This window comes from Bufo bufo, chromosome 8 (genome assembly GCF_905171765.1).
Source record: "Bufo bufo chromosome 8, aBufBuf1.1, whole genome shotgun sequence".
Lineage (NCBI taxonomy): Eukaryota > Metazoa > Chordata > Amphibia > Anura > Bufonidae > Bufo > Bufo bufo.
Window position 1 is genome coordinate 129,052,283 of NC_053396.1, and position 27,672 is coordinate 129,079,954.

The 27,672-nt window shown below is 44.0% G+C and overlaps 1 protein-coding gene across 3 annotated transcripts in view; it reads left to right on the forward strand.

Moving 5' to 3' along the window:
- Positions 1–27,672, forward strand: part of PAK3 (p21 (RAC1) activated kinase 3) — a 171,181-nt gene that overhangs the window by 92,755 nt on the left and 50,754 nt on the right. For all 3 annotated transcript variants that reach the window (XM_040442366.1, XM_040442367.1, XM_040442365.1), the window contains exons 2-3: positions 14,585–14,778; positions 20,746–20,846. In XM_040442366.1, the coding sequence (XP_040298300.1) occupies positions 14,607–14,778; positions 20,746–20,846 (273 nt within the window). In that variant the 5' untranslated portion in view covers positions 14,585–14,606. The remainder of the gene's footprint in view (positions 1–14,584; positions 14,779–20,745; positions 20,847–27,672) is intronic.

Sequence of the window (27,672 nt, forward strand, 5' to 3'; positions counted from 1 at the left end):
ATAAGACATCCCCCGAAAATAAGACCTACTTCCAGTTTTGCCTCTCGCTGTAATATAAGGCATCTCCCCGATAAAAAGGCCCCCGAAGCTACTGTAAGGCGTCTGACTCCTATGGACCGTAGCGGCGGGCGCCGCCGCGCAGCTCACTGATCAGCTGTTCAGGCAGTGCGAGGTCTCTTTAAATCAGAGAGCCCGCGCCGCCGCCAGGACAAGCTGCCGCCTTCTGCTCACTCTGCCCTGACGGAATCTGGCTGACTCACAATTAGACAGTGAGTGAGTCGCGCAGGGCAGGAGTCTGGCACATTGTGTGGAATCTGGCTAGCATGGACACACAGGGGTGACTGAAGTAGGGGGGAAATATCTGATAAAGTGGTTGGGGATGTCTGGTGAAGTTGGGAGGGGGGGGAGAGACTAAATAATCCACTGTCCGCTGGCACAGGGGAAGGGGATCACTTAAAATGACACAGGGGGATCAGAGGGGGGAATCAAAATGACACAGGAGGATCAGAAGGGGGTACTAAAATGGTAATCTCCCCTCTGATTCTCCTGTGCCATTTTGATTCCCCCTTCTGATCCCCCTGTGTCATTTTGATTCCCCCCTCTGATCCCCCTGTGTCATGGAAAAATAAGACATCCCTGAAAATACGACCTAGCGCATCTTTGGGAGCAAAAATTTATATAAGACACTGTCTTATTTTCGGGGAAACGGTACCATAGACTGGAATAGAATACTATTGCATTCTATGGAATTTTGACAGGCTTCCTGTTAAGCCATTTCACTGCAGAGGCTCCTATTGGAGGACATAGGGAACCCCGCGTGCCTGTAGCCCTAGCCTAAAGGCACCTTGACACTGCAGTGTGACCTTTTAGGGTCAAATATATCCAGGGGGCAATTGGCTATAGACCTTACAGGGAAATTTTCCAGTGGGCCGATGCCCTCTCTGCTGCTGGCCAGGTACATAAAGAGCTCTCAGCGGTAATTAACGCTGTGAGAATCAAGTACTCATGTACCCAGCCAATGACCGCATGTGTCCTCCTGAATTCAACTCTTGTGGCCGGCAGATCACCTCCTAAGCCCCCCGCTTTATGTCTTAATCTGAGACAACTGGAGGAGGAGAACAGCTACTGATGGCAACCACAAAGGGACAGCCTTTGGGGCAATATATGGTGCTGCACTGTGGTAGATGGTATTGCTGACCCCTCCTACTTATGTTGGTCCTCCTCCTGTCAATTTAGACACTTCTACAACATGGGGCCACTTTTAGGTTTGTGTTTTTAGGGCCACTTTAAGTTCCCAAACTGCCCCTGAATATAACACTTACTTAAAGGAAGGAAAAAACTTCTGGTTTTAAAGGGAACCTGTTGCGTTGGACATGATGTCTGAGCTGCAGGCAGCAGGTTATAGAGCAGGAGGAGCTGAGCAGATTGATAAATAGTTTTGTGGGAAAATATTCAGTAAAACGTGCAATTATTTTATCTAAATATCTGCTCGTTCTGAGCTAAGGAGTCATGTGGGCGCTCCTGCTCAGTGACAGACAGCCATTTCTGCTCAGCTCCTCCTGCTCTATAACCTGCAGCCTTCATGGTGGCAGGTTCCTTCAAAGGGAATGCGTCATCAGAAAATGACCCATTATTTACATCATCTTTTTATGGTAAACATATTTTTAAGAATTTTGGGTGTCTGGAGTTATTATAGGCGGACCAGCAAAGATGATGCAATACAGACCATTTCTGTTGCATTATTCAGTTGTGTGCGTTTTTGTTTTTTTACATTTGTGCTCTCGGCGGTGTCACATCATATTTCTCACATTTGACATGGATGGCTCTAGGGCTTGTCACAGATTAACCGCTTCATCGCGGTAGTTTTGTTATTATGGATTGAGAAGAACTGGTCCTAGCTGACAGGTATGGCGGAAGTCCAAAGGATATGGCGCTTTTATTTTTGTTACAATGTGTCATTTTCTAAATCCGAAGACTATTTGTTTTTGTGTAAAAGTCTTCCTTTAATAAAAATGAAATCTGTCTCTGTGACCGGCAGAGGAGGGTGGTGTCTGCCCATCAGCGTGTGTCACTGCAAGATGACATGCATCCTTTTACATAGTTTGGGTAACTATGCACACCCATAGAACTGGAGGGCGCCTCCATGAACCTCTAGGGGTTAATTTATCAAAGTGGATGTTTGATATACCAGTCTTTAGCCCCTGTGCTGGAGCGAGAGGCATAATAAATTAGGCATATCTCTAAGCCCCCTTGCGCTAGAAGCTGCTGTAGATTTTAGCTGCAATTAACACCAGTTTTTGGCCCCCTCTCCGAGACCGCACTTACTTTTCAGTGAAGTGGGTCGATTGGTGGAAAACGGCCAAAAATCACAACATTTTCCACAAATAAAACACCTAAACACCCAAGGCACCTAAAGTTGTGACTTAGTCTTCATAAAGAACGTGATGAATTCCCCTGCGCACGAGTTGCAGGTGAACACGCATAAGATCATGTGCATTTCTGCAGCATATCTGCACCAAAACCCAAAGTTAGAGAATTAGGAAATCCGCAATGCAGGTCAATTTCCGCACGGAAACCTGCGCAAAGTGTAGATAAGATTTGGGTAATCTCATACACTTTGCTGCTACTGTACTACGCTGCGGTTTACACACTGGGATTTGCATGGAAAAAACATGCATATTCCACAACATGTGTCTAAGGGTGGGCTTAGTGTCTAAGGGTGGGCTCACATCATGTTTTTGCCATCCCTTTAATGTACACGTTGGGAAATGCTGAACAGATGCCACTGTATAGCATCTGTCTGCGGCATCCGTTAACGATATGCTACCAATATTTGAGAGGACACAACCTCTTTAAAGTGCATTACATCCAACCTCATTCACTTGAGCATAGCTGTAAGGGCTCATAGACACGACCGTACTTGAATGGGTCCACAATTCAGGCAATGCGGTGCGGAATGGAGGCACAGATCGGAAGCTGGACAGTTTTCTGTCCGTGCCTCTGCACCCGCAAAAAAGTAGTGCATGTTGTGGTGTGGATTGCGGACCCCATTCAAGTGAATGGGTCCGCATCCACAGACAGCGGGCACAGGGTCGTGCCCGTGCGTGGCGGACCGCAATTTTGCGGTCCACAGCACAGATCAGGCCAGCACACGGTCATGTGCATGAGGCCTAAACGAGGCACAACCAGCCTCCAGGTGTACAGCAGTTTCTCAATGAAATGAGCCGGCCGTGTGTTTGACCACCAGCGTTTTTTTTTAAATGTTATTTTTCCCCTATAGAGAAGGATATTTTAAAATGCCTGAAAAAAAAAAAACATCAAGAGCTTCACCAGGCTGCATTATTGAAAAGAAGCCAGAATGACAAAAAACACCACCTAGTGAACAAAAATTAGTGTTTCCAATAGATCTGCAGCTAACATCTGGAGTCAGTGATTTTATCGCAAAAAAAATTCAATAAAGTGCAGATTAAAAAATGCGGTAAATGGCGTAACTGAAAAAAATATAAAAATAAATAAAAACATCAAACATCAAATTGGCCGATACATCATTTTCTTTTTTCTTTACTCCCCCCCCCCCCCCAAAAAAAAATAAAAAATGAAGGTGACCAAAAAGTCACCCACCCCAAAATGGTATAAATGACAGAGCTTTGTAGATAAAACTGTAAAAAAAACTTTTATTTTATTTTTTTAAGTAATAAAACACAAGAAAAACTACATGGATCGGGTATCGCTGTAATTGTACTGACCTGGAAAATGAAGGTCATGGGTCAGTTTTTCCGCACAGAGAACATTGTAGAAACAAAACCCATAAAATTGTGGAGGAATTATAGTTTTTTATTTTTTTAAATTTCACCCCATGTGGAATATTTTTTTTTTCCAGCTTCCTACTACATTGTATAGAATAATTAATAAAGGATTGCATTAGAAAATACAACTTTTCCCGCAATAAACAAGCCCTCGGTAATCTGTGAACGGAAAAATGAAAAAAAAAGTTATGGCTTTAGGAAGGCAGGGATTCAAAAATGAAAATACAGAAATCGGAAATGGCCGGGGATAGAAGGGGTTAATCTTTTAGGATTTTTCAGTGAAATGACACTGACAGAAGAAAACCAGTCTGGCCGGGCTAGTGAGCAGTGAGGTGTTCTCTGTGGATTTACAGCCCGTAAGACGTAAATCCAGAGGAGTAGCTTCAGGTTTAAGGCGCTTTGCATAAAATAAGTTGTAATTAACGGTAGGTATATTATTAATAATGGAAATAGGAACGCCACCGGTACTCTGAACTAAACCCTCTGACCTGCTCTGGGTTCTCCTTGGTAAGCTGCGTAGCATCGACATGTAGCAGGCAGATTGTATATTGTCATAGAACCGCCTATGACCTGCTTACTGGCTGCCAGTAAAACCAGAGGTAATATAAAGTGTACCTCTAGCTGTAAAACATACTGTTCTCCATATACCGGTATGTAACAGGGCATACTATTGTGCTCATTTACTGTGTTATGGATCAGCTATCCTCGACAGAACTGTTGTACAATTGCATATAGATCTCTTACCTACATGGGCCGGTTATTGGGAATAAATCTGGAAATATCCATATGTAGTTATTTGTTTTCCTCACTTACAGTTGCAAGAAAAAGTATGTGAACCCTTTGGAATGATATGGATTTCTGCACAAATTGGTCATAAAATGTGATCTGATCTTCATCTAAGTCACAACAATAGACAATCACAGTCAGCAATATTCTTGGAATGTCTGGTGTGAATCGCTTTCTTGAGGTCATGCCACAGCATCTCAATCGGGTTGAGGTCAGGACTCTGACTGGGCCACTCCAGAAGGCGTATTTTCTTCTGTTTAAGCCATTCTGTTGTTGATTTACTTCTATGCTTTGGGTTGTTGTCCTGTTGCGAGAACCATCTTCTGTTGAGCTTCAGCTGGTGGGCAGATGGCCTTAAGTTCTCCTGCAAAATGTCTTGATAAACTTGGGAATTTATTTTTCCTTCGATGATAGCAATCCGTCCAAGCCCTGATGCAGCAAAGCAGCCCCAAACCATGATGCCCCCACCACCATACTTCACAGTTGGGATGAGATTTTGATGTTGGCGTGCTGTGCCTCTTTTTCTCCACACATAGTGTTGTGTGTTTCTTCCAAACAACTCAACTTTGGTTTCATCTGTCCACAGAATATTTTGACAGTACTGCTGTGGAACATCCAGGTGCTCTTGTGCAAACTGTAAACGTGCAGCAATGTTTTTTTTGGGACCGCAGTGGCTTCCTCTGTGGTATCCTCCCATGAAATCCATTCTTGTTTAGTGTTTTACGTATCGTAGATTCGCTAACAGGGATGTTAGCATATGCCAGAGACTTTTGTAAGTCTTTAGCTGACACTCTAGGATTCTTCTTCTCCTCATTGAGCAGTCTGCGCTGTGCTCTTGCAGTCATCTTTACAGGACGGCCACTCCTAGGGAGAGTAGCAGCAGTGCTGAACTTTCTCCATTTATAGACAATTTGTCTTACAGACTGATGAACAGCAAGGCTTTTGGAGATGCTTTTTTAACCCTTTCCAGCTTTATGCAAGTCAACAGTTCTTAATCGTAGGTCTTCTGAGAGCTCTTTTGTGCGAGGCATCATTCACATAAGGCAATGCTTCTTGTGAAAAGCAAACCCAGAACTGGTGGGTGTTTTTTATAGGGCAGCTGTAACCAATACCTCCAATCTCATCTCATTGATTGGACTACAGTTGGCTGACACCTCACTCCAATTAGCTCTTGGAGATGTCATTAGTCTAGGGGTTCACATACTTTTTCCACCTGCACTGTGAATGTTTACATGGTGTGTTCAATAAAAACATGGTAACATTTAATTCTTTGTGTGTTATTAGTTCAAGCAGACTGTGATTGTCTATTGTTGTGACTGAGATGAAGATCAGATCACATTTTATGACCAATTTGTGCAGAAATCCATATCATTCCAAAGGGTTCACATACTTTTTCTTGCAACTGTATATAGCACTGACACATTCCGCAGCGCTGTATATAGATTATCATCCCTCACATGTGGTGGGAATTCACCGGTTCTGACGCTGCCGGATGCAGAGGGAATGCCCGCTGGCCTCATTAAATATAATGGGGTCTGGCAGAGATCCGGCCATAATGCGGAGACAGAAACTGTTGCACGCTGTGGTTTGTGTCCGGCCGATTCCTGGAATTGCCTGCTGGAATTAACACCGCCATCATTATTTCTTTGGAGTGTAGGAGGAAACCCACCAAAACACGGGGAGAACATACAAACTTCATGCAGATGTTGTCCTTGGTCGGATTCAAACCTAGGACCCCAGCGCTGCAAGGCACCAGTGCTAACCACTGAGCCACCACTGCCAATATGGTATGTTCCTCTGTGTAAAGATGCTGCTGATCACCCAATGAACTAGCTCAAAGTAGTTTCCGGGCAGCAGATCGTCCTGTGTAAATAGGGATCTGTTGCTCAGAAATAGTGTTTCTTTATGGCAGTGAGCGATCATAGTAGCAATTAATGGTCCCCATGTAGCAGAGGCGATTGCTACCTGTTAATGCAGCTCTCACCCCCTCTGAAGAGCAGGCAGATATCAGGAACAAACAATCACCGGTAGTTCTCTTACGGTGCCTTCACACGCTGGGGATTTTGCTGCACAATTTTCTGTGACTGAAAATCAGTTCCATCCACCTGGATGGGTCGGCACGACTCATTCAAGTGAATGGAACAGATTTTCAGTCGCGGAAAATTCTACAACAAAATCCTCAGCGTCTGAAGAGCTCTTTATTGTCTGCAAATACGGAGTCTGTGACTGCTGGTTCTGAGCCGCTATGGCAGATTATTATTTTTTTAAGCCATTTTATGGATCCATGTACACAGACTATTTTAATTATGTAAGAGCATCTCACTAAGGGTACTTTCACACTGGCGTTTTTTGTTTTCCGGTATTGAGTTTCGTCACAGGAGCTCAATACCTGAAAAAAACTGATCAGTTTTATCCTAATGCATTCTGAATGGAGAGCAATCCGTTCAGGATGCATCAGTTCAGTCCCTCTTACGTTTTTTGGACGGAGAAAATATGGCAGCATGCTGCAGGTTTCTCTCTGGCCTAAAATACTGATCACTTGCCGGATCCGGCATTCATTTACATTGAAGTGTATTAGGTATTAAGTGTTCCGGCAAAACGGATGTGGCGTTCCGGTCTGCGCATGCACAGACCTTTTAAAAATGCAAAAAAAAAATACCGGATCCATTTTTCTGGATGACACTGGAGAGACGGATCTGGTATTTCAATGCATTTGTCAGACAGATCCGGATCAGTCTGACAAATGCCATCAGTTTGCGTCCAGATTGCCGGATCCGGCAGGCAGTTCCGGCGACGGAACTGCCTGCCGGAATCCTCTGCCGCAAGTGTGAAAGTACCCTAATGCTCAGATGTTAAATTTAGGTTTACATGTTAAAATCGGCAGCAGAAAAGTCACAAGGGGTGGATAGTTCAATCAGCAGCTGAATACAGGTTTTTGTGAGGTTTTTCTGCTTTCCCATTGACCTCTGTAAAAACCACCATCAAATTTGCTTCAAAGAACTAACATGTGGCATAACGGACTCCTAAAAGATGCAATGTTTGGCCAGCGTATGTCAATTTTCATGGATCCAAGTTGGTTTTGTTATTTATGGGTATGGCCATCTTGTTAAAAGATGGCATATTGCTAGGAAATGCCAAGAGTTTATGATTGGTGGAGGTCCTATCTCTGAGCCATCCTGAGATTGAAAAGACAGAAGTCCTTCAGACAATTTACCAGCTAACTGATCCTCTGGGACCCCTCCATTCCCCTGATCTGATGGAGCGGCTGGTCAAGCCTGGGCCCTGCAGCTCCATTCATTCTCTGGAAATAGCCTGAGCACTGTACTATCTCCAGCAGTCCCATAGAGAGTGAATAGAGCAGCGGGGCTCATTCTCTACCTGCAGCTTCATCAGATCAGGGGGAAAGAACCCCCAGTCTATGAATCAATGGTCACAGTAGTTTGACCTCCAGCGATCAGTTACTTATCCCCTATCCTATGGATAAAGGATGACTGCAGATCTGATTGGGCATAACCCCTTTAAGGTTACATAATCAGAATGAAGTGAACCTTCAAAGGATATCTGCAGAGGATGGAAATAAATTATTCGTAATCTACTTTAATGCATTTTGAAGTGATGTAACATATAGAAGAATAATAACAAGGAGAACCATACAGATAATGGTTTATACTGTGCCGCAGGCTATAGCCCTAGAGCAGCAGATGGATCAACATGGTGCACTTAAAGGGAGTCGGTCACCAGGATATTCTCAGTTAGGGCTCATGCACACAGCAAAACATGGATACCGGCCAAGTGCACGCCGCTATTTTTTTAAACTCCTGCAGAAATGTCTTATCATTGTCCACAAAACAGACAAGAGTAGGACATGTTCTATTTTTTTTTGCGGGGCTATGTAATGGACTTACGGATGTGGATTGCGTATAATGTGCTGTCAGCCGTGTTCATGAGCCCTTAAAGGGATTCTGTCACCTCTTTTTACCCTATAGAGATGCGTACATGCCCGGCTAGATCGCCGACTAGCATGTCCGCAATATACCTGTCCCATATCTCTGAGTGGTTTTATTGAGTGTAAAAAATGATTTTATATATATATGTAAATCAGCCTGGTAAGGAGCCCAAGGGGCTGCACTAACCGTTCTGGAGCCCAGCCATGCCGCCTGTGAAGGAGCCCAGCACCGCCTGTAACCAGGAATCTCCTCCTTGCTCACGAAGGCAGATCGCCGTAATCTCGCAATGCACGATGCCGGCATAGTGTTCCTTCCCTGTGCTGGCATCCGCCTCGGGGAAGGAACTGCGCAAGCTTGCGCACCGCGAGATTACGGCGATCTGACTTCGTGAGCAAGGAGGAGATTCCTGGATATAGGCGGTGCTGGGCTCCTTCACAGGGCGGCATGGCTGGGCTCCAGAATGGTTAGTGCAGCCCCTTGGGCTCCTTACCAGGCTGATTCATATATAATATATATATAATAATTTTTTACACCTAATAAAACCACTCGGAGCTATGGGACCGGTATATTGCGGACATGTAACGGCGATCTAGCCGTGCATGTCCGCATCTCTATAGGGTAAAAAGAGGTGACAGAATCCCTTTAAATCTGTCATCTGAATGCAGTGATACCTTTGCATGTAGTGAGACATTGCTTTATTTTAGAGGAAAAGTACCTTTAATTCATAAGCAAACGAGCAGCAAAGTGCACTGAGGGTGGGCCCAAGCCACTCTGTGCACCCTTGCTTTTCCTGCATCCTTTGCCAGCCCCTGCCACTCAAGTGACAGGGCCAGGAGGGATGACTATGCGGGAACCTGCCCCTGTCAATCAAGAAGGAGAGGGAGGTGCAGACAGAGGAAGCAGGAGGAGCAAGGGTGCACACAAAGGCTGGTGCCCACCCTTAGTGCACTTAACTGCTCATTTCCATATGGATTAAAAGTACTTTTTCAACAGATGAAAGCAGGAGATTGCATAATAAGGTATTGTTACATTCAGCTGAACTAGCCATACAAGGCATTGTGCTTGGTGTAATAGGGTTTTCTGGCGACAGGCTCCCTATTAGCCTTCATAGGAGCTGTATATACAAATTGGTTGAATCATTTTGAACAACACTGTTATTTTATCCTAGATAAAGTGGAGCAAAATATAAAAGAGCTGCACATACCCATTCATATTGGCATTGTCCACTGTGTAACTTACTCCCCGCTCGGCAGAGGGCATCTGTCTGTTTGCTATAGATCAGGTGACATTAAAGGGATAAATGAGAAAAGGATATGAACACACACGTTTTGCTGGTTTTTTCATAGCGTGATGTGCTTTTGATGCCAATGACCTTGTTCTATGAGGCAAAATGGGAAAGAGCTGCAGAAATGTGATGCCCAGTTGAGTTGTCTGATGAAGGAGATTTATCGAGACCAGTGCTTTCTGCAGCAGTCTTAATACCCCCTGTGCTACTGGAGGATGCACCTAATTTAGGATGAGTTAAAGGCCTCGTCATAAATTAGGCGCATCCTCCGGCAGTCCATGCGCCTAAACAGAAATCTACAACAGCTCTGAGCTGCCGTAGATTTCTGATTTCATTTGCGCCAAAAAACTGGTGTAAACAAAGGTAAATTTGCTCCTGCAGCTGGCCAAGCCCCCTTCTTGCCCTTGCCATGTTCCCTGTTGGAAATGTGGTGAGGGTGGCATAAAAAAGCGACTTGTGACCATTTAAAGAAAAAAATTCTTATTTGCCCCCTTTCCCATACAAATATCTTTTGCTGGGGAAAAGCTGGCTCAAAAGTAAGGAGCTCTGTGGTTTGCAATGAGATCCATTTATAAAATGAGTGGTAGTGTTGCCGGCATGAAGCATAAATCCCATTCCAGCTGTCGTTTTTCTAATATGGGTAATAAAATGAAAGAGTGACCTGAATGGTTTCCTATGATAAGTTTTCATAGATGAGTCCCGGTCTGAATGTCATCCGGAAGGCTTTTCTTCATTTTGTGCCTTACCCCTTCCATCCAGGAGCTCGCTTGCCCTCCTTTCTAGGTAGTATCGCAGTTCACTCAAGGACAAGTCGCTCTTACTGGCTGCAAAAAACTTGATTACTGTTTAACGGAGTGTGCCGCCAGATGAACCGCTCAGACCGCTGTGTCCGTATTACTGTGGAGCGTATTAAAAATTAATAAACTATAGAATGTTTAAATAAAATAAAGTATTTTTCACTGTATTTCACTAGGGCAATGCATTTAATATACGGTAATTGTAAATAAAAATACATAGCGCAATTCTCGAATTACTGTATTAGTTACTGCTTTAGCGGGTATATTCATCTGTTATACCATTGCATTGTTCATAAACCGCAGCCGGCATCCTGCAAGTGGGTTTGCAAGACAAATGTTGACATTTTTTATTTTTTTATTTGAGTTCCCCTCATTTCCTCGCCAACCAATGTATTTCAGACTCCATCCTTTAAATGACAGTACTTTTGGACCATAAGACTCTTAATTAAAAGTGCCTGCGTCTTATAGTCAGCAGTCAGGGTGCTCCAGCTATGCCAGACCCCCTTGACTGCTTCCTTAAAGCGGTTGTCTCATTTCAGTAAATGGCATTTATCACGTAGAGAAAGTTAATACAAGGCACTTACTAATGTATTGTCATTGTCCATATTGCCTCCTTTGCTGGCTGGATTCATTTTTCCATCACATTATACACTGCTTGCACCCAGGGGTTACGACTGCAACGCAGTTACGAGAACAGGAACAGCAGCTGCTGTGCATGCGTTCCTATGTGTCCTCCCATGGTCCTGGTCACAAGAAAGGCTGCTGTTTTTTTCCTGCAGTGTGCGAGCACGGCCACCGCTGCTGGATTGCAGGGTGGTCGTAACCCCTGGAAGCGAGCAGTGTATAATGTGATGGAAAAATTAATCCAGCCAGCAAAGGAAGCAATATGGACAATAACAGTACATTAGTAAGGTCTTTGTATTTACTTTGTCTACATGTGAAATGCCAATTGCAGAAGTGAGGCAACACCTTCAAGGGCTTAATGTAAATATAACTGGTGGTCTAGGGCAGTAAGAGGGTCCTGGCGATTGTGGGCAGTCAGATGCTTGTTTTAGATTTCTGGTGAGTGGCAGTGGAAAGATTATTAATGCAGCATAAACTGGGGATCAGTGGTTACTCACCTCTCCTGTCACCTCTGTTGTTCAGGCTGATCACTGATGATTCTGAGAGAGAACTGTGCAGCTGTAGCTGTATGGCTGCACAGCTGTCTCTATGATCAGACAGTTTCGGAGTGCTCTACCCAATCATTTCAGAGAGAACTCAGGTAGTCTGCTGCACGGGAGCAGACTTTCTCTAAATGGGGACGGCTTTTGAGCTGCTCTACTGCGCAGATTAGAGGGACCATATCCTAGCCAAATGCTATCACATCTTTTAGTGGGAAATCCCTTTTAGTGTCAAATATATCACTTATTTAAAAGAAGGAAAGAAAACTTCCGGTTTTAAATTTTGTGGGGGTTATTTCCTAACAGAAATACGTCTATATTAGGCGAATTTCTGGCACACGCCAGGTCTACAAAAGTGGGTGTGGTGGGAAAAGGGGAGGGGCCGGTAGACCCGTCTCGGTCATCATCTTCTACGCCGGTCTTAGATGTTGAAAATGGTCTAAATCTACTCCAGCAAGAGAGCTGGCATAGATTTAGAAGCGGCGGTGGATGCTCCGAAGTTATGTAGAGGCTGGCTCCTCTACATAACTCTGGCCGATCCACCGCCAACTATAGGGGATATTAAGACTGGTCTCTAAAACGCCGGTCTTAATAATTGACCCCCTGTGTGTTTTATAGACCGTCACAAGCACTCCACTGCGGAGAATAGCCGTACCCGGACTGTTCATTGGGCATCGGCTGGTCATAATTAAAGTGTGTGAATATAGTCATTGATCAGGGATTCACTTCCACATTGATGCTGCTATTTTCTTATGCAGTTTACACTGGACGTAGATCATTGAATTGGGCCATTATGCTTCTTTCTGGCGTTTCTAAAACCAACATTATTCCTAATGAAGCCATTTAGGATGCGGTAATTGGTGGGTGCAGCCAAATGAGGCTTGTATTCTTCCGTGGTCTACAAAGCTCTGACTTACTGCTGAATGTCACAGGAACATGACTCGAGTCTCCATAGAGAACGCGTGACGACCTGGAACGACATGGAGTAACCTTCAGCGTTAATGAATGGAAGCGGCGTTCGTAATACAAGAGATCTCTGTTTCTTCTATTAAATGCATATCCTGTAGCCTGGAATACAAAGAGTACGTTTTTACTGTGTGTCCTAATGTTCCTCTAAGACAACGTAAAGGAACATTGTGTAGGTCCAGTGTGGGATCCTCGTTATGATTGTGACGGGATGGATTTCCAATAATATGATCCAGTAATTTAGTATCTTACAACATACAGTACATGTCACTGTTCGCCTGACGTGTCCTAATGTAGGGCAATTGTCCTGTTTTATGGTCTCACCGACCATACTAGATGCTTCCTCCTGGGGCTAAGTAGGCTAAAGTATCAAGCATTTTTTTTTACTTTAGTCACTAGTGTGAGAAATAGTTTTTAAGCCTGTCCTGACATGTCTTATAAATTCTTGTGTTTCCCATGAAATGACTATTTTGTCATTCCTCTGTTATTCCTCTTAGGCATTTATGAATGGATGGACAACTGGGCATCACTTTTTCCTTGGCAAAGTGTGACACTGTTAGCTTTGTTTGGATGGTATTCGAGTGTATAGGGACGCGCGCCCCCCAATTGGTAACACCCGGTTGACGATTTCTTCATAAATTTCTATTAGGAATGGCAGAGGAATGGCACAACACAGAGATGCTCCAGTACGATCTTATTGTACAGACAAGTGAGGAGAGCTGACAGGGCCTCGTTAAGTCTACGTTAAAGGGTTTGTCTCAAAATCTAAACATCCCAGGGCAACTGCTGGGGGTCCCAGCAATCAGACTCGCACCAATAAGACACATAAAGGGGTTGCCCACCGGATGAGCCATAAATGTCCGGTAGTTGAGGGTCCCACCTCTGGAACTGATGGAGAGTCGGCCGCACTTAAAGGGGTTGGTTGTTCCACGGAAAATATTCTACATTTTTCAAATCAGCACCTGGATATGAAAACTTTTGTAATTGTATGTCATTAAAAACTTAGTATAGCCGCTAAGTTATTCACTGAAATCCATCTGTATAGCGCCACCTGCTGTCCAGCTCACTGAGGTTTACATACATGCTCAGTTCCATCCTGCAGCAGAAAGGACACGTCCCCTGATCTGCCAGCCTGAACAATTGCAGCAATGAATAGGGGGATCTCTGGATCCATGTGAGGTACCGGGCTGGTTCTCAGTTTGTTAGAGAGTGTTGTGTACTATATGATATCTGATTTTCATTTTTACATTCACTGGTATGAGACTTCCAACAATAGACAAGCTTAGGCTACTTTCACATCTGTGCTTTCCCTTCCCTCTATTGAGATCCGTTATAGGATCTCAATAGCGGGGGAAACCCTTCCGTTTTGTCCCCGTTCATTGTCAATGGGGACAAAACTGAACTGAACGAAACGGAGGGCGCTAGAATGCATTCCGTTCCATTTGGCCGTGACCCCATCGCAGACAGAATAACTCTGCGAGCAGCGTTTTTCTGTCCGCAATGTGGTGCGGAGAAAGACTGATCCGACATGACACACAATATAAGTCAATGGTGGCGGATTTGTTTTCTCGGACACAAAAGATAACCGATCCGTCCCCCATTGACTAATACAACCGGATCCGTTGAGAACAGATGCAGACGGTTGTATTATGATGACGGAAGCGTTTTTGCTGATCCCTGCCGGATCCAGTGTGAAAGTAGCCTTACTTATGGCTATTTTTGCATGCCCACCCTTCTCTCTGTTTCTGGATGGTTTATGATGGCACATCTTTTATTCAGACTTTTTCCTTGAAATCAGCATTTTCATCATTGGTTTTTATTTTTCTATCTACAGGAGGCTGTGAGGACTGCTGAAGATGTCCGATAGTGTGGATATTGAAGAGAAACCTCCAGCCCCCCCTCTTAGAATGAACAGTAATAACCGCGATTCTTCAGCGTTAAATCACTGCTCGAAACCACTACCCATGGCACCCGAGGAGAAGAACAAGAAGGCCAGGCTGCGCTCTATTTTCCCAGGAGGGGATAAAAGTAAAGTATCTGTGTACAACAGTAGAATAGGAGTCATGGCTGTAGTGACCTGATTTGCTTGTATGCTGTTTATTGGATTATGTGGCCTTTCAATATTGTACAGAGCAAGATGGAGGCTCATGTGGTTTCTATTAGGAACTATGACCGACACATCCTTGGGGAATTTCCAAAGTGAAGTAATACACGGCTAATTGGTGTTGCACAATTTTACTATAAGGAGAAGCATAAAAAGAAAGCGAGCAAAGAAGTAGTGATTCTTCCCTCCCCGCGCTTAACAGTTAAGTGCACCGTGGGTGGGCCCAAGACTCTCTGTGCACTGCTCCTCTTGCTTCCTTTGTCAGCCCCTCCCTCTCCTTTTTTAAATCACAGGACCAGGTTCCTGAATAATCATCTCAGCTGGCGCTGTCACAAGGCAGGTATCATTTTAATCAGCAGGACCAAACCTACCAGGCAGTATGTCTAGTTTGATAGGGCTAAGCCTGCTGACAGGTGCTCTTTAAAGTAGATTAAAATTTTCCCTTGTGAAACTAAATAAAATATGTCCCTAAAATAAAAAAATAAAAAATTGTCTTCCTCTTCCTCCTAGTGTCTGTATAGAAAGTCTGCAGCAGTGATGTAGAGGTACATTGCAAAAACAAAAGACAAGGTTAGTCAGCACATCCTGTAAAATAAAGTGAATGCACAGGTGCGCGTCGCCATGGCAGACACTACAAACGTAAAAGCAAATGGATTGCAACAGCACCCTGCAAACAAAGAATACATGAACTAATTCTGTGTTCACTATATAGAATGAATGTGAGGTATTTAACAAATATATTTGGATCAAAATCAATTGTGCCCATCCACCACGGCAAGGTGACCCTTTCTGGATGGGAACCTATTCTGACACCTCTGTGTCAACGGACCTCTTAATTCAGGGAGTTCAGGTATGATGTCGAGGTATATGGCTCATGACTGCTGCAGCCAGTCACTGTCCTCCCAAGTCTTGCACACTGCTGCAGCCAGTCACAGTCTCCCCCAAGTATCACGCACTGCTGCAGCCAGTCACTGTCTCATGCACTGCTGCAGCCAGTCACTGTCTCATGCACTGCTGCAGCCAGTCACTGTCTCACGCACTGCTGCAGCCAGTAACACTGCCCCCAAGTCTTGCGCACTGCTGCAGCCAGTCACTGTCTTCCCAAGTCTCGCACACTGCTGCAGCCAGTCACTGTCTTCCCAAGTCTCGCACACTGCTGCAGCCAGTCACTGTCTTCCCAAGTCTCGCACACTGCTGCAGCCATTCACTCTCCTCCCAAGTCTCTCGCACTGCTGCATCCATTCACTGTGCCCCCAAGTCTTGCGCACTGCTGCAGCCAGTCACTGTCTTCCCAAGTCTGACGCACTGCTGCAGTCTTTGTATACAAACACTGTGATGAGGAGGACTGGAGGCACAGAGGACCTTGGGGAACAAACAGGTGAGTATATGATGATTTTGGTTTTTATCTGAAGGTATTTAGTGTATGTATGTAGGTATTTTATGTATTTACTTAGTCAACCCCTTTAAATAGAACAAATTATTTTAAAGGTATTGATCACCTATCCACTGCATCACTGGGTGTGACCGTCACCTCAGTGAGGAGGAAGTGAATGGGCTAGAGGTTACGCATACGCGCATCCTATCCATTCATGTGTATAGGGCCGAGTGTTGTACTTGGCGGTGTTCGGTCAGCCCCATTGACATATGGATAAAGCAGGAGGGTGTGTGCTCGATCACTACTCCACTAGAACCAGGGCTTCTGAGCCCCCTGTTCCTCCTCCTTGCATAACTGCAGTGAGGGGGGATTTAAACCAAGGTGGGGCCCCAAGTGATCAGACATCACCTTTTCTGTGGATAGGTGTTATATGTCCTTCATGGACCAACCCTTTTGCCGGAATACCATCTGCTGTATACAATTGTGTGATCCGGTAGGAGTTTTATTGGAGCGATGTAGCAGTTGTTTCTCTAAAGGCTGAGAATCATACAAATTAATCCACCACAGATCAACTTTAAAGGGAATCTGTCACGTAGTTTGACTCAATTTAACCCTTGGCATTGCAATGTAGTGCTGCTCAAAATAATCAAACACATACCTTTTGTTAGACCTTAAGGCCCTATTACACCTGGCAATCTTCCCGGCAATCGCCTGCTCGCTAGCGGAGGAGACCGCTATTACATGCATGGATCTCCTCCTCAGTATGGGGACGTGTGATAGCTAATGCCATCGCTCGGCCCCATACTGATTCATTGTTTCCTGTCAGCACAGTGCTGATTACATGGTACGATCTTCCGCCGGCAAACGATTATTTTTAAACATGCTGAAGGACTCCGATTTCCCAATGAACGAGCGCTTGCTTGTTCTTCGGGTAATTGGCGGCAGTATTACACTGCCAGACTATTGCTAATGAGCTTTCATGTTAGCGATTATCTTAGCGATTTATCTGCCAGTGTAATAGGGCTTTGGTTTGGAAATCGCAGTTTTACTGGTATGCTTATGAGGACTCAGAATGCCCAACGGGGCATGAATAATAGTTCCAGGAGCCAAAGGAGCAAGAGGCTTCTTCACTCAATCCCAGTACCTCCCTTTGTGCCATCCAGTCCACCCCCTCCTCTGCCACATCCCCATCAGCATAGGACTCCTCCTGCCTAGTCCTCGTGTCTTTCGGGGAAACTGTCTGCACTTGCACATTGACTTCCCTGCAGTGGCCTTTGACCTCACTTTCCTTACTGCGCATATGCCAAACCCTGTGATGTCGATTTACCAGGGTGCAGGAGTTCTATGCTGATCAAGGCATCGCAGTAGGAGGCAGACTGCATGGAGCGAGTGGAGGTACTTGGATCTAGTGAAGAGGCGGTCTTAGGCTCTTGCTGAAGGTGGTCATTGGCTCTTCAAGTTGTTATTCACGCCCCCGCTGGGCACTTTGAGGCCTCATTAGAATACTATTTAAGCTGCGATTTCTGGAGTTCTAAACTAAGGATAATGCTAACAAAGGTACGGAATGTTTTTGATTATGTTAAGCAGCTCTACATAGCATTGCCAAGGGTTACATGGAGTCAAACTAGGTGACAGATTCCCTTTAAAAGTGTAAGAGTGCAAGCACTTTGGGTTGGCAAGGTATATCTGTGCAATGTGTATAATATACCTGAAAGGCCAACGATCTAGAGAAAAGTATGAAAACGGTATAAATGAAGCATGCAGGGAGAAATCCTCCGCCTGTGTGAATTGAGTGCCTGGGACTGCACCTTCAATTACCATGATGTGGAACAGACTCTCAGAAAGGAAATGCCTTCTACAAGGATCGCTCCAGACTAAGCAATGAAACACAGTCTACTTAGTCTTACTTGTTATCTTGTAAATCATACCCACATGTTTTAACAATTTGGGGTATCTGCCATTACGTGTAGCGTTACTAGGCTGCTTTTCATTAGAACAGCTTAGATTTCAGTCCTCTTGCACGTGCCAAGGGACCGCGCCGAACCCAACGGAAATATACTTGGAATTGACTTTCCAACCACATTGGGGGTTATTTACGGATCACTGGGGAACAGAGCGGTGAAGTTTATATTCCCAGGATTTAGGATAGTGTCGTAAAGTTGAACTCAGTGCAAAAACCCAAAAAGCTTTGTGGGGTTGTTTGAGATTAGAAGAAAAGTCTGATGTTCCCATTGATGCCCCACTAATGAATGAAGCTGAGCTGCAATACCAGTCATGTCCTATGGACAAGAGTGGCAGTGTTTCTGGAGTTTCATCTGACCTCTTTGATGGAACACTAGATGTGAGCACCATCTGAAATCTAGTGAGGTCCTACCATGCAGATGGGAATATTCTACAGAGGAAAAATGGACGTGCTGTTGTGCCAACTATGGTGACACCGGAGATGTGTGCCAACCCCATAAAGCAAAATATGATCTGGACTTACCCTTCAAAATGTCACTAAATAGTGTTCTCTAAATCTTCATGCTGCCACACACACATTATCCCTAAAGTCCAGACTGCTGTGGTAAAACCTGGCAGATTATGTCCGGCTATGGGCATAAACTTTCCAGTATACTTTTTTTGTGTTTTAAGTGATTGTTCCAAGATGAAGGCCTCACGCACAAGACCATATGTATTTTGTGGTCCACAATTTAAGGATCGCCAAAATACAGATACCGTTTGTGTTTTTGTTTTGCACCTGCATTTTTTGCTGACCCATTGACATCAATAGTTCCATGGTCCGCCTTTTGTGGCCAGGTATCGGATATGTTCTGTCTTTTAGCGGGACAGACATATGAATGTGGTAAGCGTAACGGGGGAGATTTATCAAAAAGGGTGTTAAGCAGAGATGAGCGATTTTCATATTTTGAAATTCGTTCACGCTTCACTTGCTGGAAAAAGGTGAATTGTGTTATGGAATCTGTTACCACCGACCATAACGCAATTCTATGACGGAATGCCTCTAAAGGCATAACAGAAGTCTATAGGCTGCAAAACGGATGCGTCCAGTGTCCAAAAGATAAGGGAGGACTCCCCTGCATAACGGGAACGGGACGGATCCGTTTCGCAGCCCATAGACTTCTGTTATGACGGAATGAATAACGGAATGCCTCTAAAGGCATTCCGTCATAGAATTGTGTTATGAAGTTCGCTCATCTCTAGTGTTAAGGAAAACTGGCTTAGTTTCCCATAGCAACCAGATAACCTTTTTCAGAGTTCCTTTAGAAAATGAAAGGTGGAATCGGATTCCTTTCTATGGGCAACTAAGGCTATGTTCACATCTGCTTTCCAGCATGAGTGCCAGGATTCGGCCAGATCCCATTATAGTCTACGGGGTCCGGTAGTCCGGTGAACAGCCTGCCGGATCAGGTTACCAGAGATGTGAGCGTAGCCTTACCCAGTTTTCATTTACACCACTTTAGATAAGTCTCCCCCAGTGGGTTTACTAGAACTTAACGGCAGGGTCAAACCATATCACTGGCCGTTAACAGTAAGTAAGTACGGTAAGTGTCGTATCTTTTAATAGACCGTTCCCTTTTAAAGAGGTATTCCCATCTCATAATGCTGTGATTATTGGGGTTCGACCTGTGGAACCCCCACTGATCCTGAGAACAAATGGGCTGCAGTGCGGATTCAGCTGTGTGGCCCCTGCAGACTGGATCTTGGCACTATTCAAGTGAACAGTTTCCTGCATAGCCTAGGACCACTGTGGCCCCTTCTTTCTCCGTGTCAGTTATCACTTTTTTTTTAGATGGAAATACCCCTTTAATGTCCAGTCCACCATATTCGAAAGTGGTTTATGTCCTACAAAAAGTTGGACCTCCTTTACTCTGTACAATGTGAAGGTGCCTGATGTTTCCTAAGGCCCCTTTCACACGAGCGAGTTTTCCCGCGTGGGTGCAATGTGTGACATGAACGCATAGCACCCGCGCTGAATCCTGACCCATTCACTTCAATGGGTCTGTGTACATGTTTTTTTCACGCATCAGTTCTGCGTTGTGTGAAAAACGCAGCATGTTCTATATTCTTCGTCTTTCACGCAGCCCTGACCCCATAGAAGTGAATGGGGCATCAGTGAAAAACGCAAGTGTGGATGCGATGCGTTTTTCACTGATGGTTGCTTGTAGATGTTGTTTGTAAACCTTCTGTTTTTTACCACGCGCGTGAAAAACGCATCAAAGCACATTGCACCCGTGCAGAAAAAACTGAACGCAATCGCAGACAAAACTCGCTGAACTTGCTTCCAAAATGGTGCGAGTTTTACTGAACATACGCTGAACGCATCCGGAGCCGATCCGTATCGTTCGTGTGAAAGAGGCCTTAGATTCCGTCCCTTACCAGGATTGTAGAGCTCCTGTGGCATATGTAGAGAATTAGATTGGTTACCATCTTCCATGCTTGGTGAAGAAATCAGGTCCTTATTATAATTGTTCTTTAAACCCTAATATGTATTTTATGTTACTGTTGTCCCCAGCCAACAAAAAGAAAGAGAAGGAGCGTCCAGAGATCTCCCTCCCTTCAGACTTTGAGCACACCATCCATGTTGGCTTTGATGCGGTGACGGGCGAGTTCACTGTGAGTACCGCTGATATACACCCTGCCAGTCTGCACACAACGCACTATTTTCAGCCGGTGTTCAGGGGAAGAATATACAAGGCTTTGTAGAATTTTCCATTAACTGCCAAAAAAATGTAGCTGTTGACGGAGGTGACAGGTTTATTGCGAGCTTTAGACATAGTGAGGATTTATCCTGTGGATTTAGCTACTTTTGCTTTTCTCTGAGATTATAGGTCCCATATGAAAATGCTGTCCTCCATTTTATGAGCCATCAAGTAGCACCTGCTGAGCTTGAAGTTGAACAAAACAAAAACCTTCATGACGACATCTAGTTTTCTTTGTAATACACACTAGGTAACTTGGCAGAAGGCTGAATGGACTTACAGCTGTTCCTTTCCTACACACATACTATATTCTCAGGAGGAAGAGAGGAAAAAGCTGCTTCCATACAGCTCTGGTGGCAGCTTGTCTTCCTTAAAATCCATCTGCCTGATCCTTCTTTCCATCCTCATATCTGCCTTTGGGGAGAGTCGGGACACCCCCTTACACATTAGATGTTTGACCAACATTTATCTAATGTGTTTGACCACCTTCAGTAGATGGTTATGAAGCGATCCTTCCTATGATAAGCCATCATGGATGAGCAGCCTGACAGGAACACTCACCAATATGTGGTAAATGGAAGTGTAGTGAGCCCCCCTGTCAGGCAACTCTGCAAGTGGAAGGTAACTAGTCCTAGATGTGATTGCCTGATTGGAGTCGGGAAAACATTTTTTTCTCAAATTTTTTATTTTTTTGCCTTTCTCTTATAGGCTAACAGGCTGAACTGGATGGGAGTATGTCTTTTTTCAGCCTTACAAACTATGGGGGTCATTTACTAACCAGAAATACGCCTATATTAGGCGTACTTCTGGCGCAGATTGCGGCTCAAAGGTCCTTTGCGCCACAATCTGCAACTTTTCCTCACTCATGCCAGGTCTAAAAAAGCGGCGTGGCGGGGAAGTCGGCCTGCCTCATTCATCATTTTCTACGCCTGTTTTTAGGCGTAGAAAATGGTCTAAATGTAAGACGGCTAGGAAGCTGCCTTACATTTAGAAGCGGCGGTGGATCCACCGAAGCTATGTAGAGACCGGCACCTCTACATAACTCAGACGGATCCATCGGCAGCTATAGTGGATATTAAGACCGGCGTCTCAAACGCCAGTCTTAATAAATAACCCACTATGTCATATTCTAGGACTACTTGCTTGTGACCATTTTAAATAATTCCTGGAGAACCCCTTTAAGAAAAACATAAGCAAGAAGTTTGATCAGTTGGTTGATTGTGTATAGTCTTCTAAAAGGAGAGCACGGTTATGTAACTGTACATTTTCCCTTATCCTGCAACTCCCTTGCCTTGTAGGAAAGCAGATTATAGAAAGAAGGTGGCAATAGTAGAATCTAAAAATGAACAGATGACATAAAGTGTAAATGGCATGTGAAGTGCACCAGTATATGGACTGTTTTATATAAATATATGGATATGGCATTATGGGTATAGCATTATAGTATTTCATATCTAGTTGTGTTATATGCAGTCCTCCATAAAACTGCAAGTAAACCAGCTGAGTTGTTATGGTGCACGAAAACAGGTGACACCCAGTATACATAGACATACATTTATCAGTTGGGGAGCAGTTTAATGCAGCTTTTTCATCTATGACAGATTCCCTGACATCAGTGCTAGGGCGCATTCAGACGGCCGTAAGTGTTTTGCGGTCCACAGCTTGCGCATCCACAAAACACGGCTACCTGCAGTGCGCGTTGCGGAATGCACAGGGCCAGTACTATGTAGAAATGCCTGTTCTTGTCTGCAATTGCGGACACGAATAGGACATGCTTTATATTATTTGCTGGGCCGCGGAATGGAACAGTGTTCTGTCCGCATCTTTTGCGGTCCCATTGAAATGAATGGTTCCACACCCGTTCCACAAAATTGCGGAAGGGATGCGGACCCGTACATACAGCTGTTTGAATGAGCCCTTGAATAGGTGTGGGTCCCATCTCTGGTACCCACTTCTATCTCTAGCATGGATCCCCCGAAGTAGAGAGCGCAGTGACCCTCTATTTGTCACTATAGGAGTTCCAAAAATGGCTTGGCTCTTTCTGGCAATCCCATAGCAGTGAATGGAAAAATGGCCGTGCATGCGCGGTGTTCAGGCCATTCACCACTATGGGACTTGCAAAAATAGAGTATGATCACTCAGCTATTTTTGGAGTTCTCATAGCAGTGAATGTAGAGGACGCCACATGTGTGGTGTGCTCTTCTTCACTTTGGGGGTCCGTCCTGGAGAAAGAAATTGACTGACATTGATGCCATATCCTAACGATTGGTAGCACCGTTTTGCTTTTATTTAATATGATACATTTCCAGTGGTGGAAATGTGGATGTTGGTTATAATGTATAGGACAAATTTTATTCTGTTACTTTTGACTATTATATGAGAAAATACATGAGCACCAAAGTGCATAGGCAATATTGTCAGGCCTAGGAATTATGTTCCACATGGAGAATCCTAGGGCTCTTATTGTTTTTACCTCCTTATGTGGTGAGAATCAAACATTTGTTTTGCCTTCCTCAGGATTGACACAGACATCATGGCTGGTTGAACTAGAAGGGTCAGTCGTCGGTTTTGATTTGAGACTGTTGCTGCTTTGACGTACAGTTACATTGTGGTGTAGTGTAGAGAGTGTATGGAGGCTGTTGCATACACAGTGGGTGCTGGCTGTGTAATTCAGCAGGCACCCGGCCACAATGACTGGATTTAGTGAGGACACCGATCCTAATTATGTAACTCCATCAGATACTGTGGTCAATAGCAACTTCCTGGGGAAGTTCCCAGGACTTTCATGGCTAACTGTGTCTGCACATGATATGGCTTCTCAGGCCAAGCTGTCAGAATCCCATAGACCGCAATAATTTTCTATTGTGGTCTATTGGACAAGCATTCAGAAGATCACATGTTCAAGTCCCCTAATGGGAATAAAAATGTAAAAAGTTTTAAAAAATGTAAAAAGTTTAAATTTGAATCATCCCTCTTTTCCAGTTTTACATAAAAAAATAAATTAACAATAAAAAAATAAACATAACCGGTCTGAAAGTGTCTGAACTATTAAAATATAAAAATATTTTTCCTGCACAGTGTATGCCGTAATGAGAAAAAAGTGAGATTTTTTTAAATTTTTTTTTATCTTATCCCCCAAAAAATATGGAATAAAAAGTGATCAAATAGTGCCCCAAAATGGTAATGCAGTTTGCCCCACTAAATACAAGCCCTCATACAGCTCTGTAGACAGAAATATAAAAAAAGTTTGGAAAATAGTGATGCAAAGAAAAAAAAAGTTTTTTCATAGATTAAAATTTTTGTTAAAGTAGTAAAACATAATACGGTGTAGCTATTAATTTGGCATGGCTGTAATCGTACTGACCCGCAGAATAAGGGTGTCATGCCATTTTTAGCACACAATGAATGGCGTAAAAACAAACCCCAAAAATCCTTGGCAGAAATGGGTAAATAAAACCATTTTCTAGGGTTTCGGAACACTGGGGCTCAGGTGCGGTACAATAATTCCACAGTCCTTCCGGAAGGACACTACTGTAATTGGATGCACTCCTAATCTTTGATCCAAAAGCTTGTTGAAAGCGTCCACTGTCTCATGATGATGGTCTCAAAGTCACTGACACATCACCGTTTATATAGGACAAACCAAACTGTCTATAAAGACGTGACCTAACATCTTATAAAATGAACCGCACTCCGAGAACAAAGTGCTATGCGTTGTATTAGGCGTGTGAATCACACACATTAGTCCATTACATCACCAAGCGATGCTGCCAATAAAGAAGTACGTGCCATTTTGTACAATGTACATAGCCTTGTAGCATCCATAGAAGATGGAAATGAAGCTTCTATTGACTTGTCTGTAACACACAGATAGCAAGTAATATGCTAACACCAATAAAAAAAAGTTGAAGAAATTGTCAGCAATTTGTAGCTTTTTAACACTTTTAAAGTGTTCCTACCGGCTGGAATACAAAGGCTACTTTTAAGTGATGGTTTTTCTGTACCTGTGTAGAAGATGTTATTTGATGGAACGAGTAGTGGAAAGTGCTTAGATCAGCAGGTCTGGTAACTGTAAAAACGCACTCACAATCCTTCACCCGACTTGTGGTTGATGGTTAAGTACAGAGTATAGTTTATATCCAGTCGCATGACTTTCAACACATGACTTGAGAAATGGATTTTTATAGATGAGAAATGCCTGGAGCTCATCAATCAGCCCTGCACCTCTGTACTGGGAGAGCCATACATCAGCAGAATAAGAGACGTGTTCTTCTGTAGTAACATCTTTACACGTCTTTCATGTTCTCGTTCCTGCAGTTGCACGTTCTTTTGGATAACTTTTGCTATATTCTATCTATACCTATAGCCTTAGAAAATAAATCTAAACTGATTGTATAGTGTTTCTTAGGTTAAACAGAGTAAGGCCAACTTGTCTTTGGGTGCAGATGTTTTGTGTTGATCCAGAGGAAGGCAAATTTTAAAGGGCATCTGTCAGCATGATCAACATTATCAAACCAGGTATACTGCCTGTTAGGGTTGATCATGCTGAGTTAAATGATCACTGAGTAGTTCAAATCTGTGGCCATGTTCTAGAGAAATGTGCTATTTATTTAATATGGTAATTAGGTATTCTGAATATCGAGAGGTAGGCCTTGTCCTCGGAGCACTACTTGACCACCGCCTTTCTACCTTACCTTTAGCCACTCCCTTGTCCCCTTGAGTGGAAGGGCCAGGATCCTTTCTGTGTTCCTTCCTGGCCCTGTAATCCCGACACGTTCACTGGTGCATGCACAGACCAAAATGTGCTTTCCCAGATGCTGAGATCTGAACTGTGGCTGCTGCGATTCAACATCCATCAGCGCATGCGCAGTTTGGATCTCTGCATCGGGGATGATGCCGAGATCCAGTCTGTGCATGCGTCAGTGTTACAGGCCCCTGCAGAAAGGCAGTGAGGTTGCCTGGCTTTGTCACTAAAGAGGAGAGGGAGTGGCTAAGGGAGAACGGCGGTGGTTAAGTGGTGCTCCAAGGAGCTAGGTCAACCCCTTTGTGCTCTGGACACCTATTAAACATATTCAATAAAGTGTATATTTCTATAAAACAGTCAGTGTGTCTGGTTTAATAGGGTTGATCATGCCAATAGATGCTCTTTACAGTCCTTGTAAACAATGCCCCAGTAAAGGGGCTGTCTGATGAATACAACCTCTGAAGTGAAGGCCAGCCTGCCAATCAGCTGATTGTTTAGGGTTTGATACCACTGGCTGTCAGCTGTTATCATCGGAAGTTACTTCAGCCAGCCATACACATACCACTTTATAAAATATAACAGTGACCATTGAATGGTGGGACAGGACCCCCAGAGTTAAAGGGATTGTGCCAAGATTAGAAGTCCTCTTCTACCAACAGGTTCGCTCTGGGTCTGACACCTGAGACCTCAACCGATCCCAAGAATGGAAATCCTGTTCCCCTGATCCGATGGAGCAGCAGATCGGGCATGTGACCTGCCGCTCCATTCATTCTGTATGGGGCCACCAGAAATGGCCTGTACTCACAGAGAATGAATGGAACGGCAAGGTGCATACCCAACCTTCCCCTCCATCATATCGGGGGAATGGGACACCGATCCTTGGGATTGGTGGGGGTCTCAGTGGTCACTGGCCCGTGATCAGTATGGGTACCCTTACACAAGCCGGTTATCGTGTAAATTATTGTTAAATCGAGCGAAACTGCACGATTATTGAGCATTGTAAAAGCAATGATAATCGGCTATTGTAAAAGCAAACGATAGACTGACAATCGGTAGATTTCTCGTTGGTTCTATCGTTTGTGTGGACATAAAAATCATTGTTGAACGTTAACGATTTCACAGGAATCGGTCATTTATGTAAATGTACAGTCTGCTTTACAGACGATGGAATATATCATTGAAGTTACGATTTTGTGAACAATAATCGGCGCGTCTAAAGGGTCATTGGTGAAACGTTCACTACACCAAGAAACGACTCGTTTGTCACTCAATCGTACCGATCATCGCCTCGTCTAATGGTAGTTTTAGTTATCCCCTTTTAAACTTGGCACAACCCCTTTAATGGAACGGATAGCGCATATCAAAAGAGGTTATCATTGGGAGACAACTGTCTCCCACTTTTCAGTCAAGTTTCCATTGTTTCTGACAGATTAATGTGAAGATCATTTACAGACCAATTTAGAAGTCCGTGAAGTAATGAATAAGTCTAAATAGATCTATCCTGTCATTGATCACAAGATCACTGAATCCATAGCTTACCCTGCTTGTTCATACATACAGAAGGCCTTGCAAGCGATCCTGTATGACTGACATATTCTGCCACAGCTGTTTAAATGTATCCGACTCCCCCTCTTTCTACATTTTGAGAAGGAAGAAGAATTAGAAGATTGCATTAGTCAGTTGCTTTTCCTTTTATGTTGCAGCAGTTGAGGCGTTGATTCATATGCAGCAAATTCCTGCAACTGTTTTTTTAAGGCTAATTTCACACTAGCGTTTTTATTTTCCGGTATTGAGAGCCGTCATAGGGTCTCAATACTGGAAAAAAAACGCTTCCGTTTTGCCCCATTCATTGTCAATGGGGACAAAACGTAACTGAACAGAACTGAATGCTCCAAAATGCATTCCATTCCGTTCTCATACCGGAGAGCATGCTGCGGTTTGATTTCCATCCTAGGATGCGGAGCAAAACTGATCCGTCATGACCCACAATGCAAGT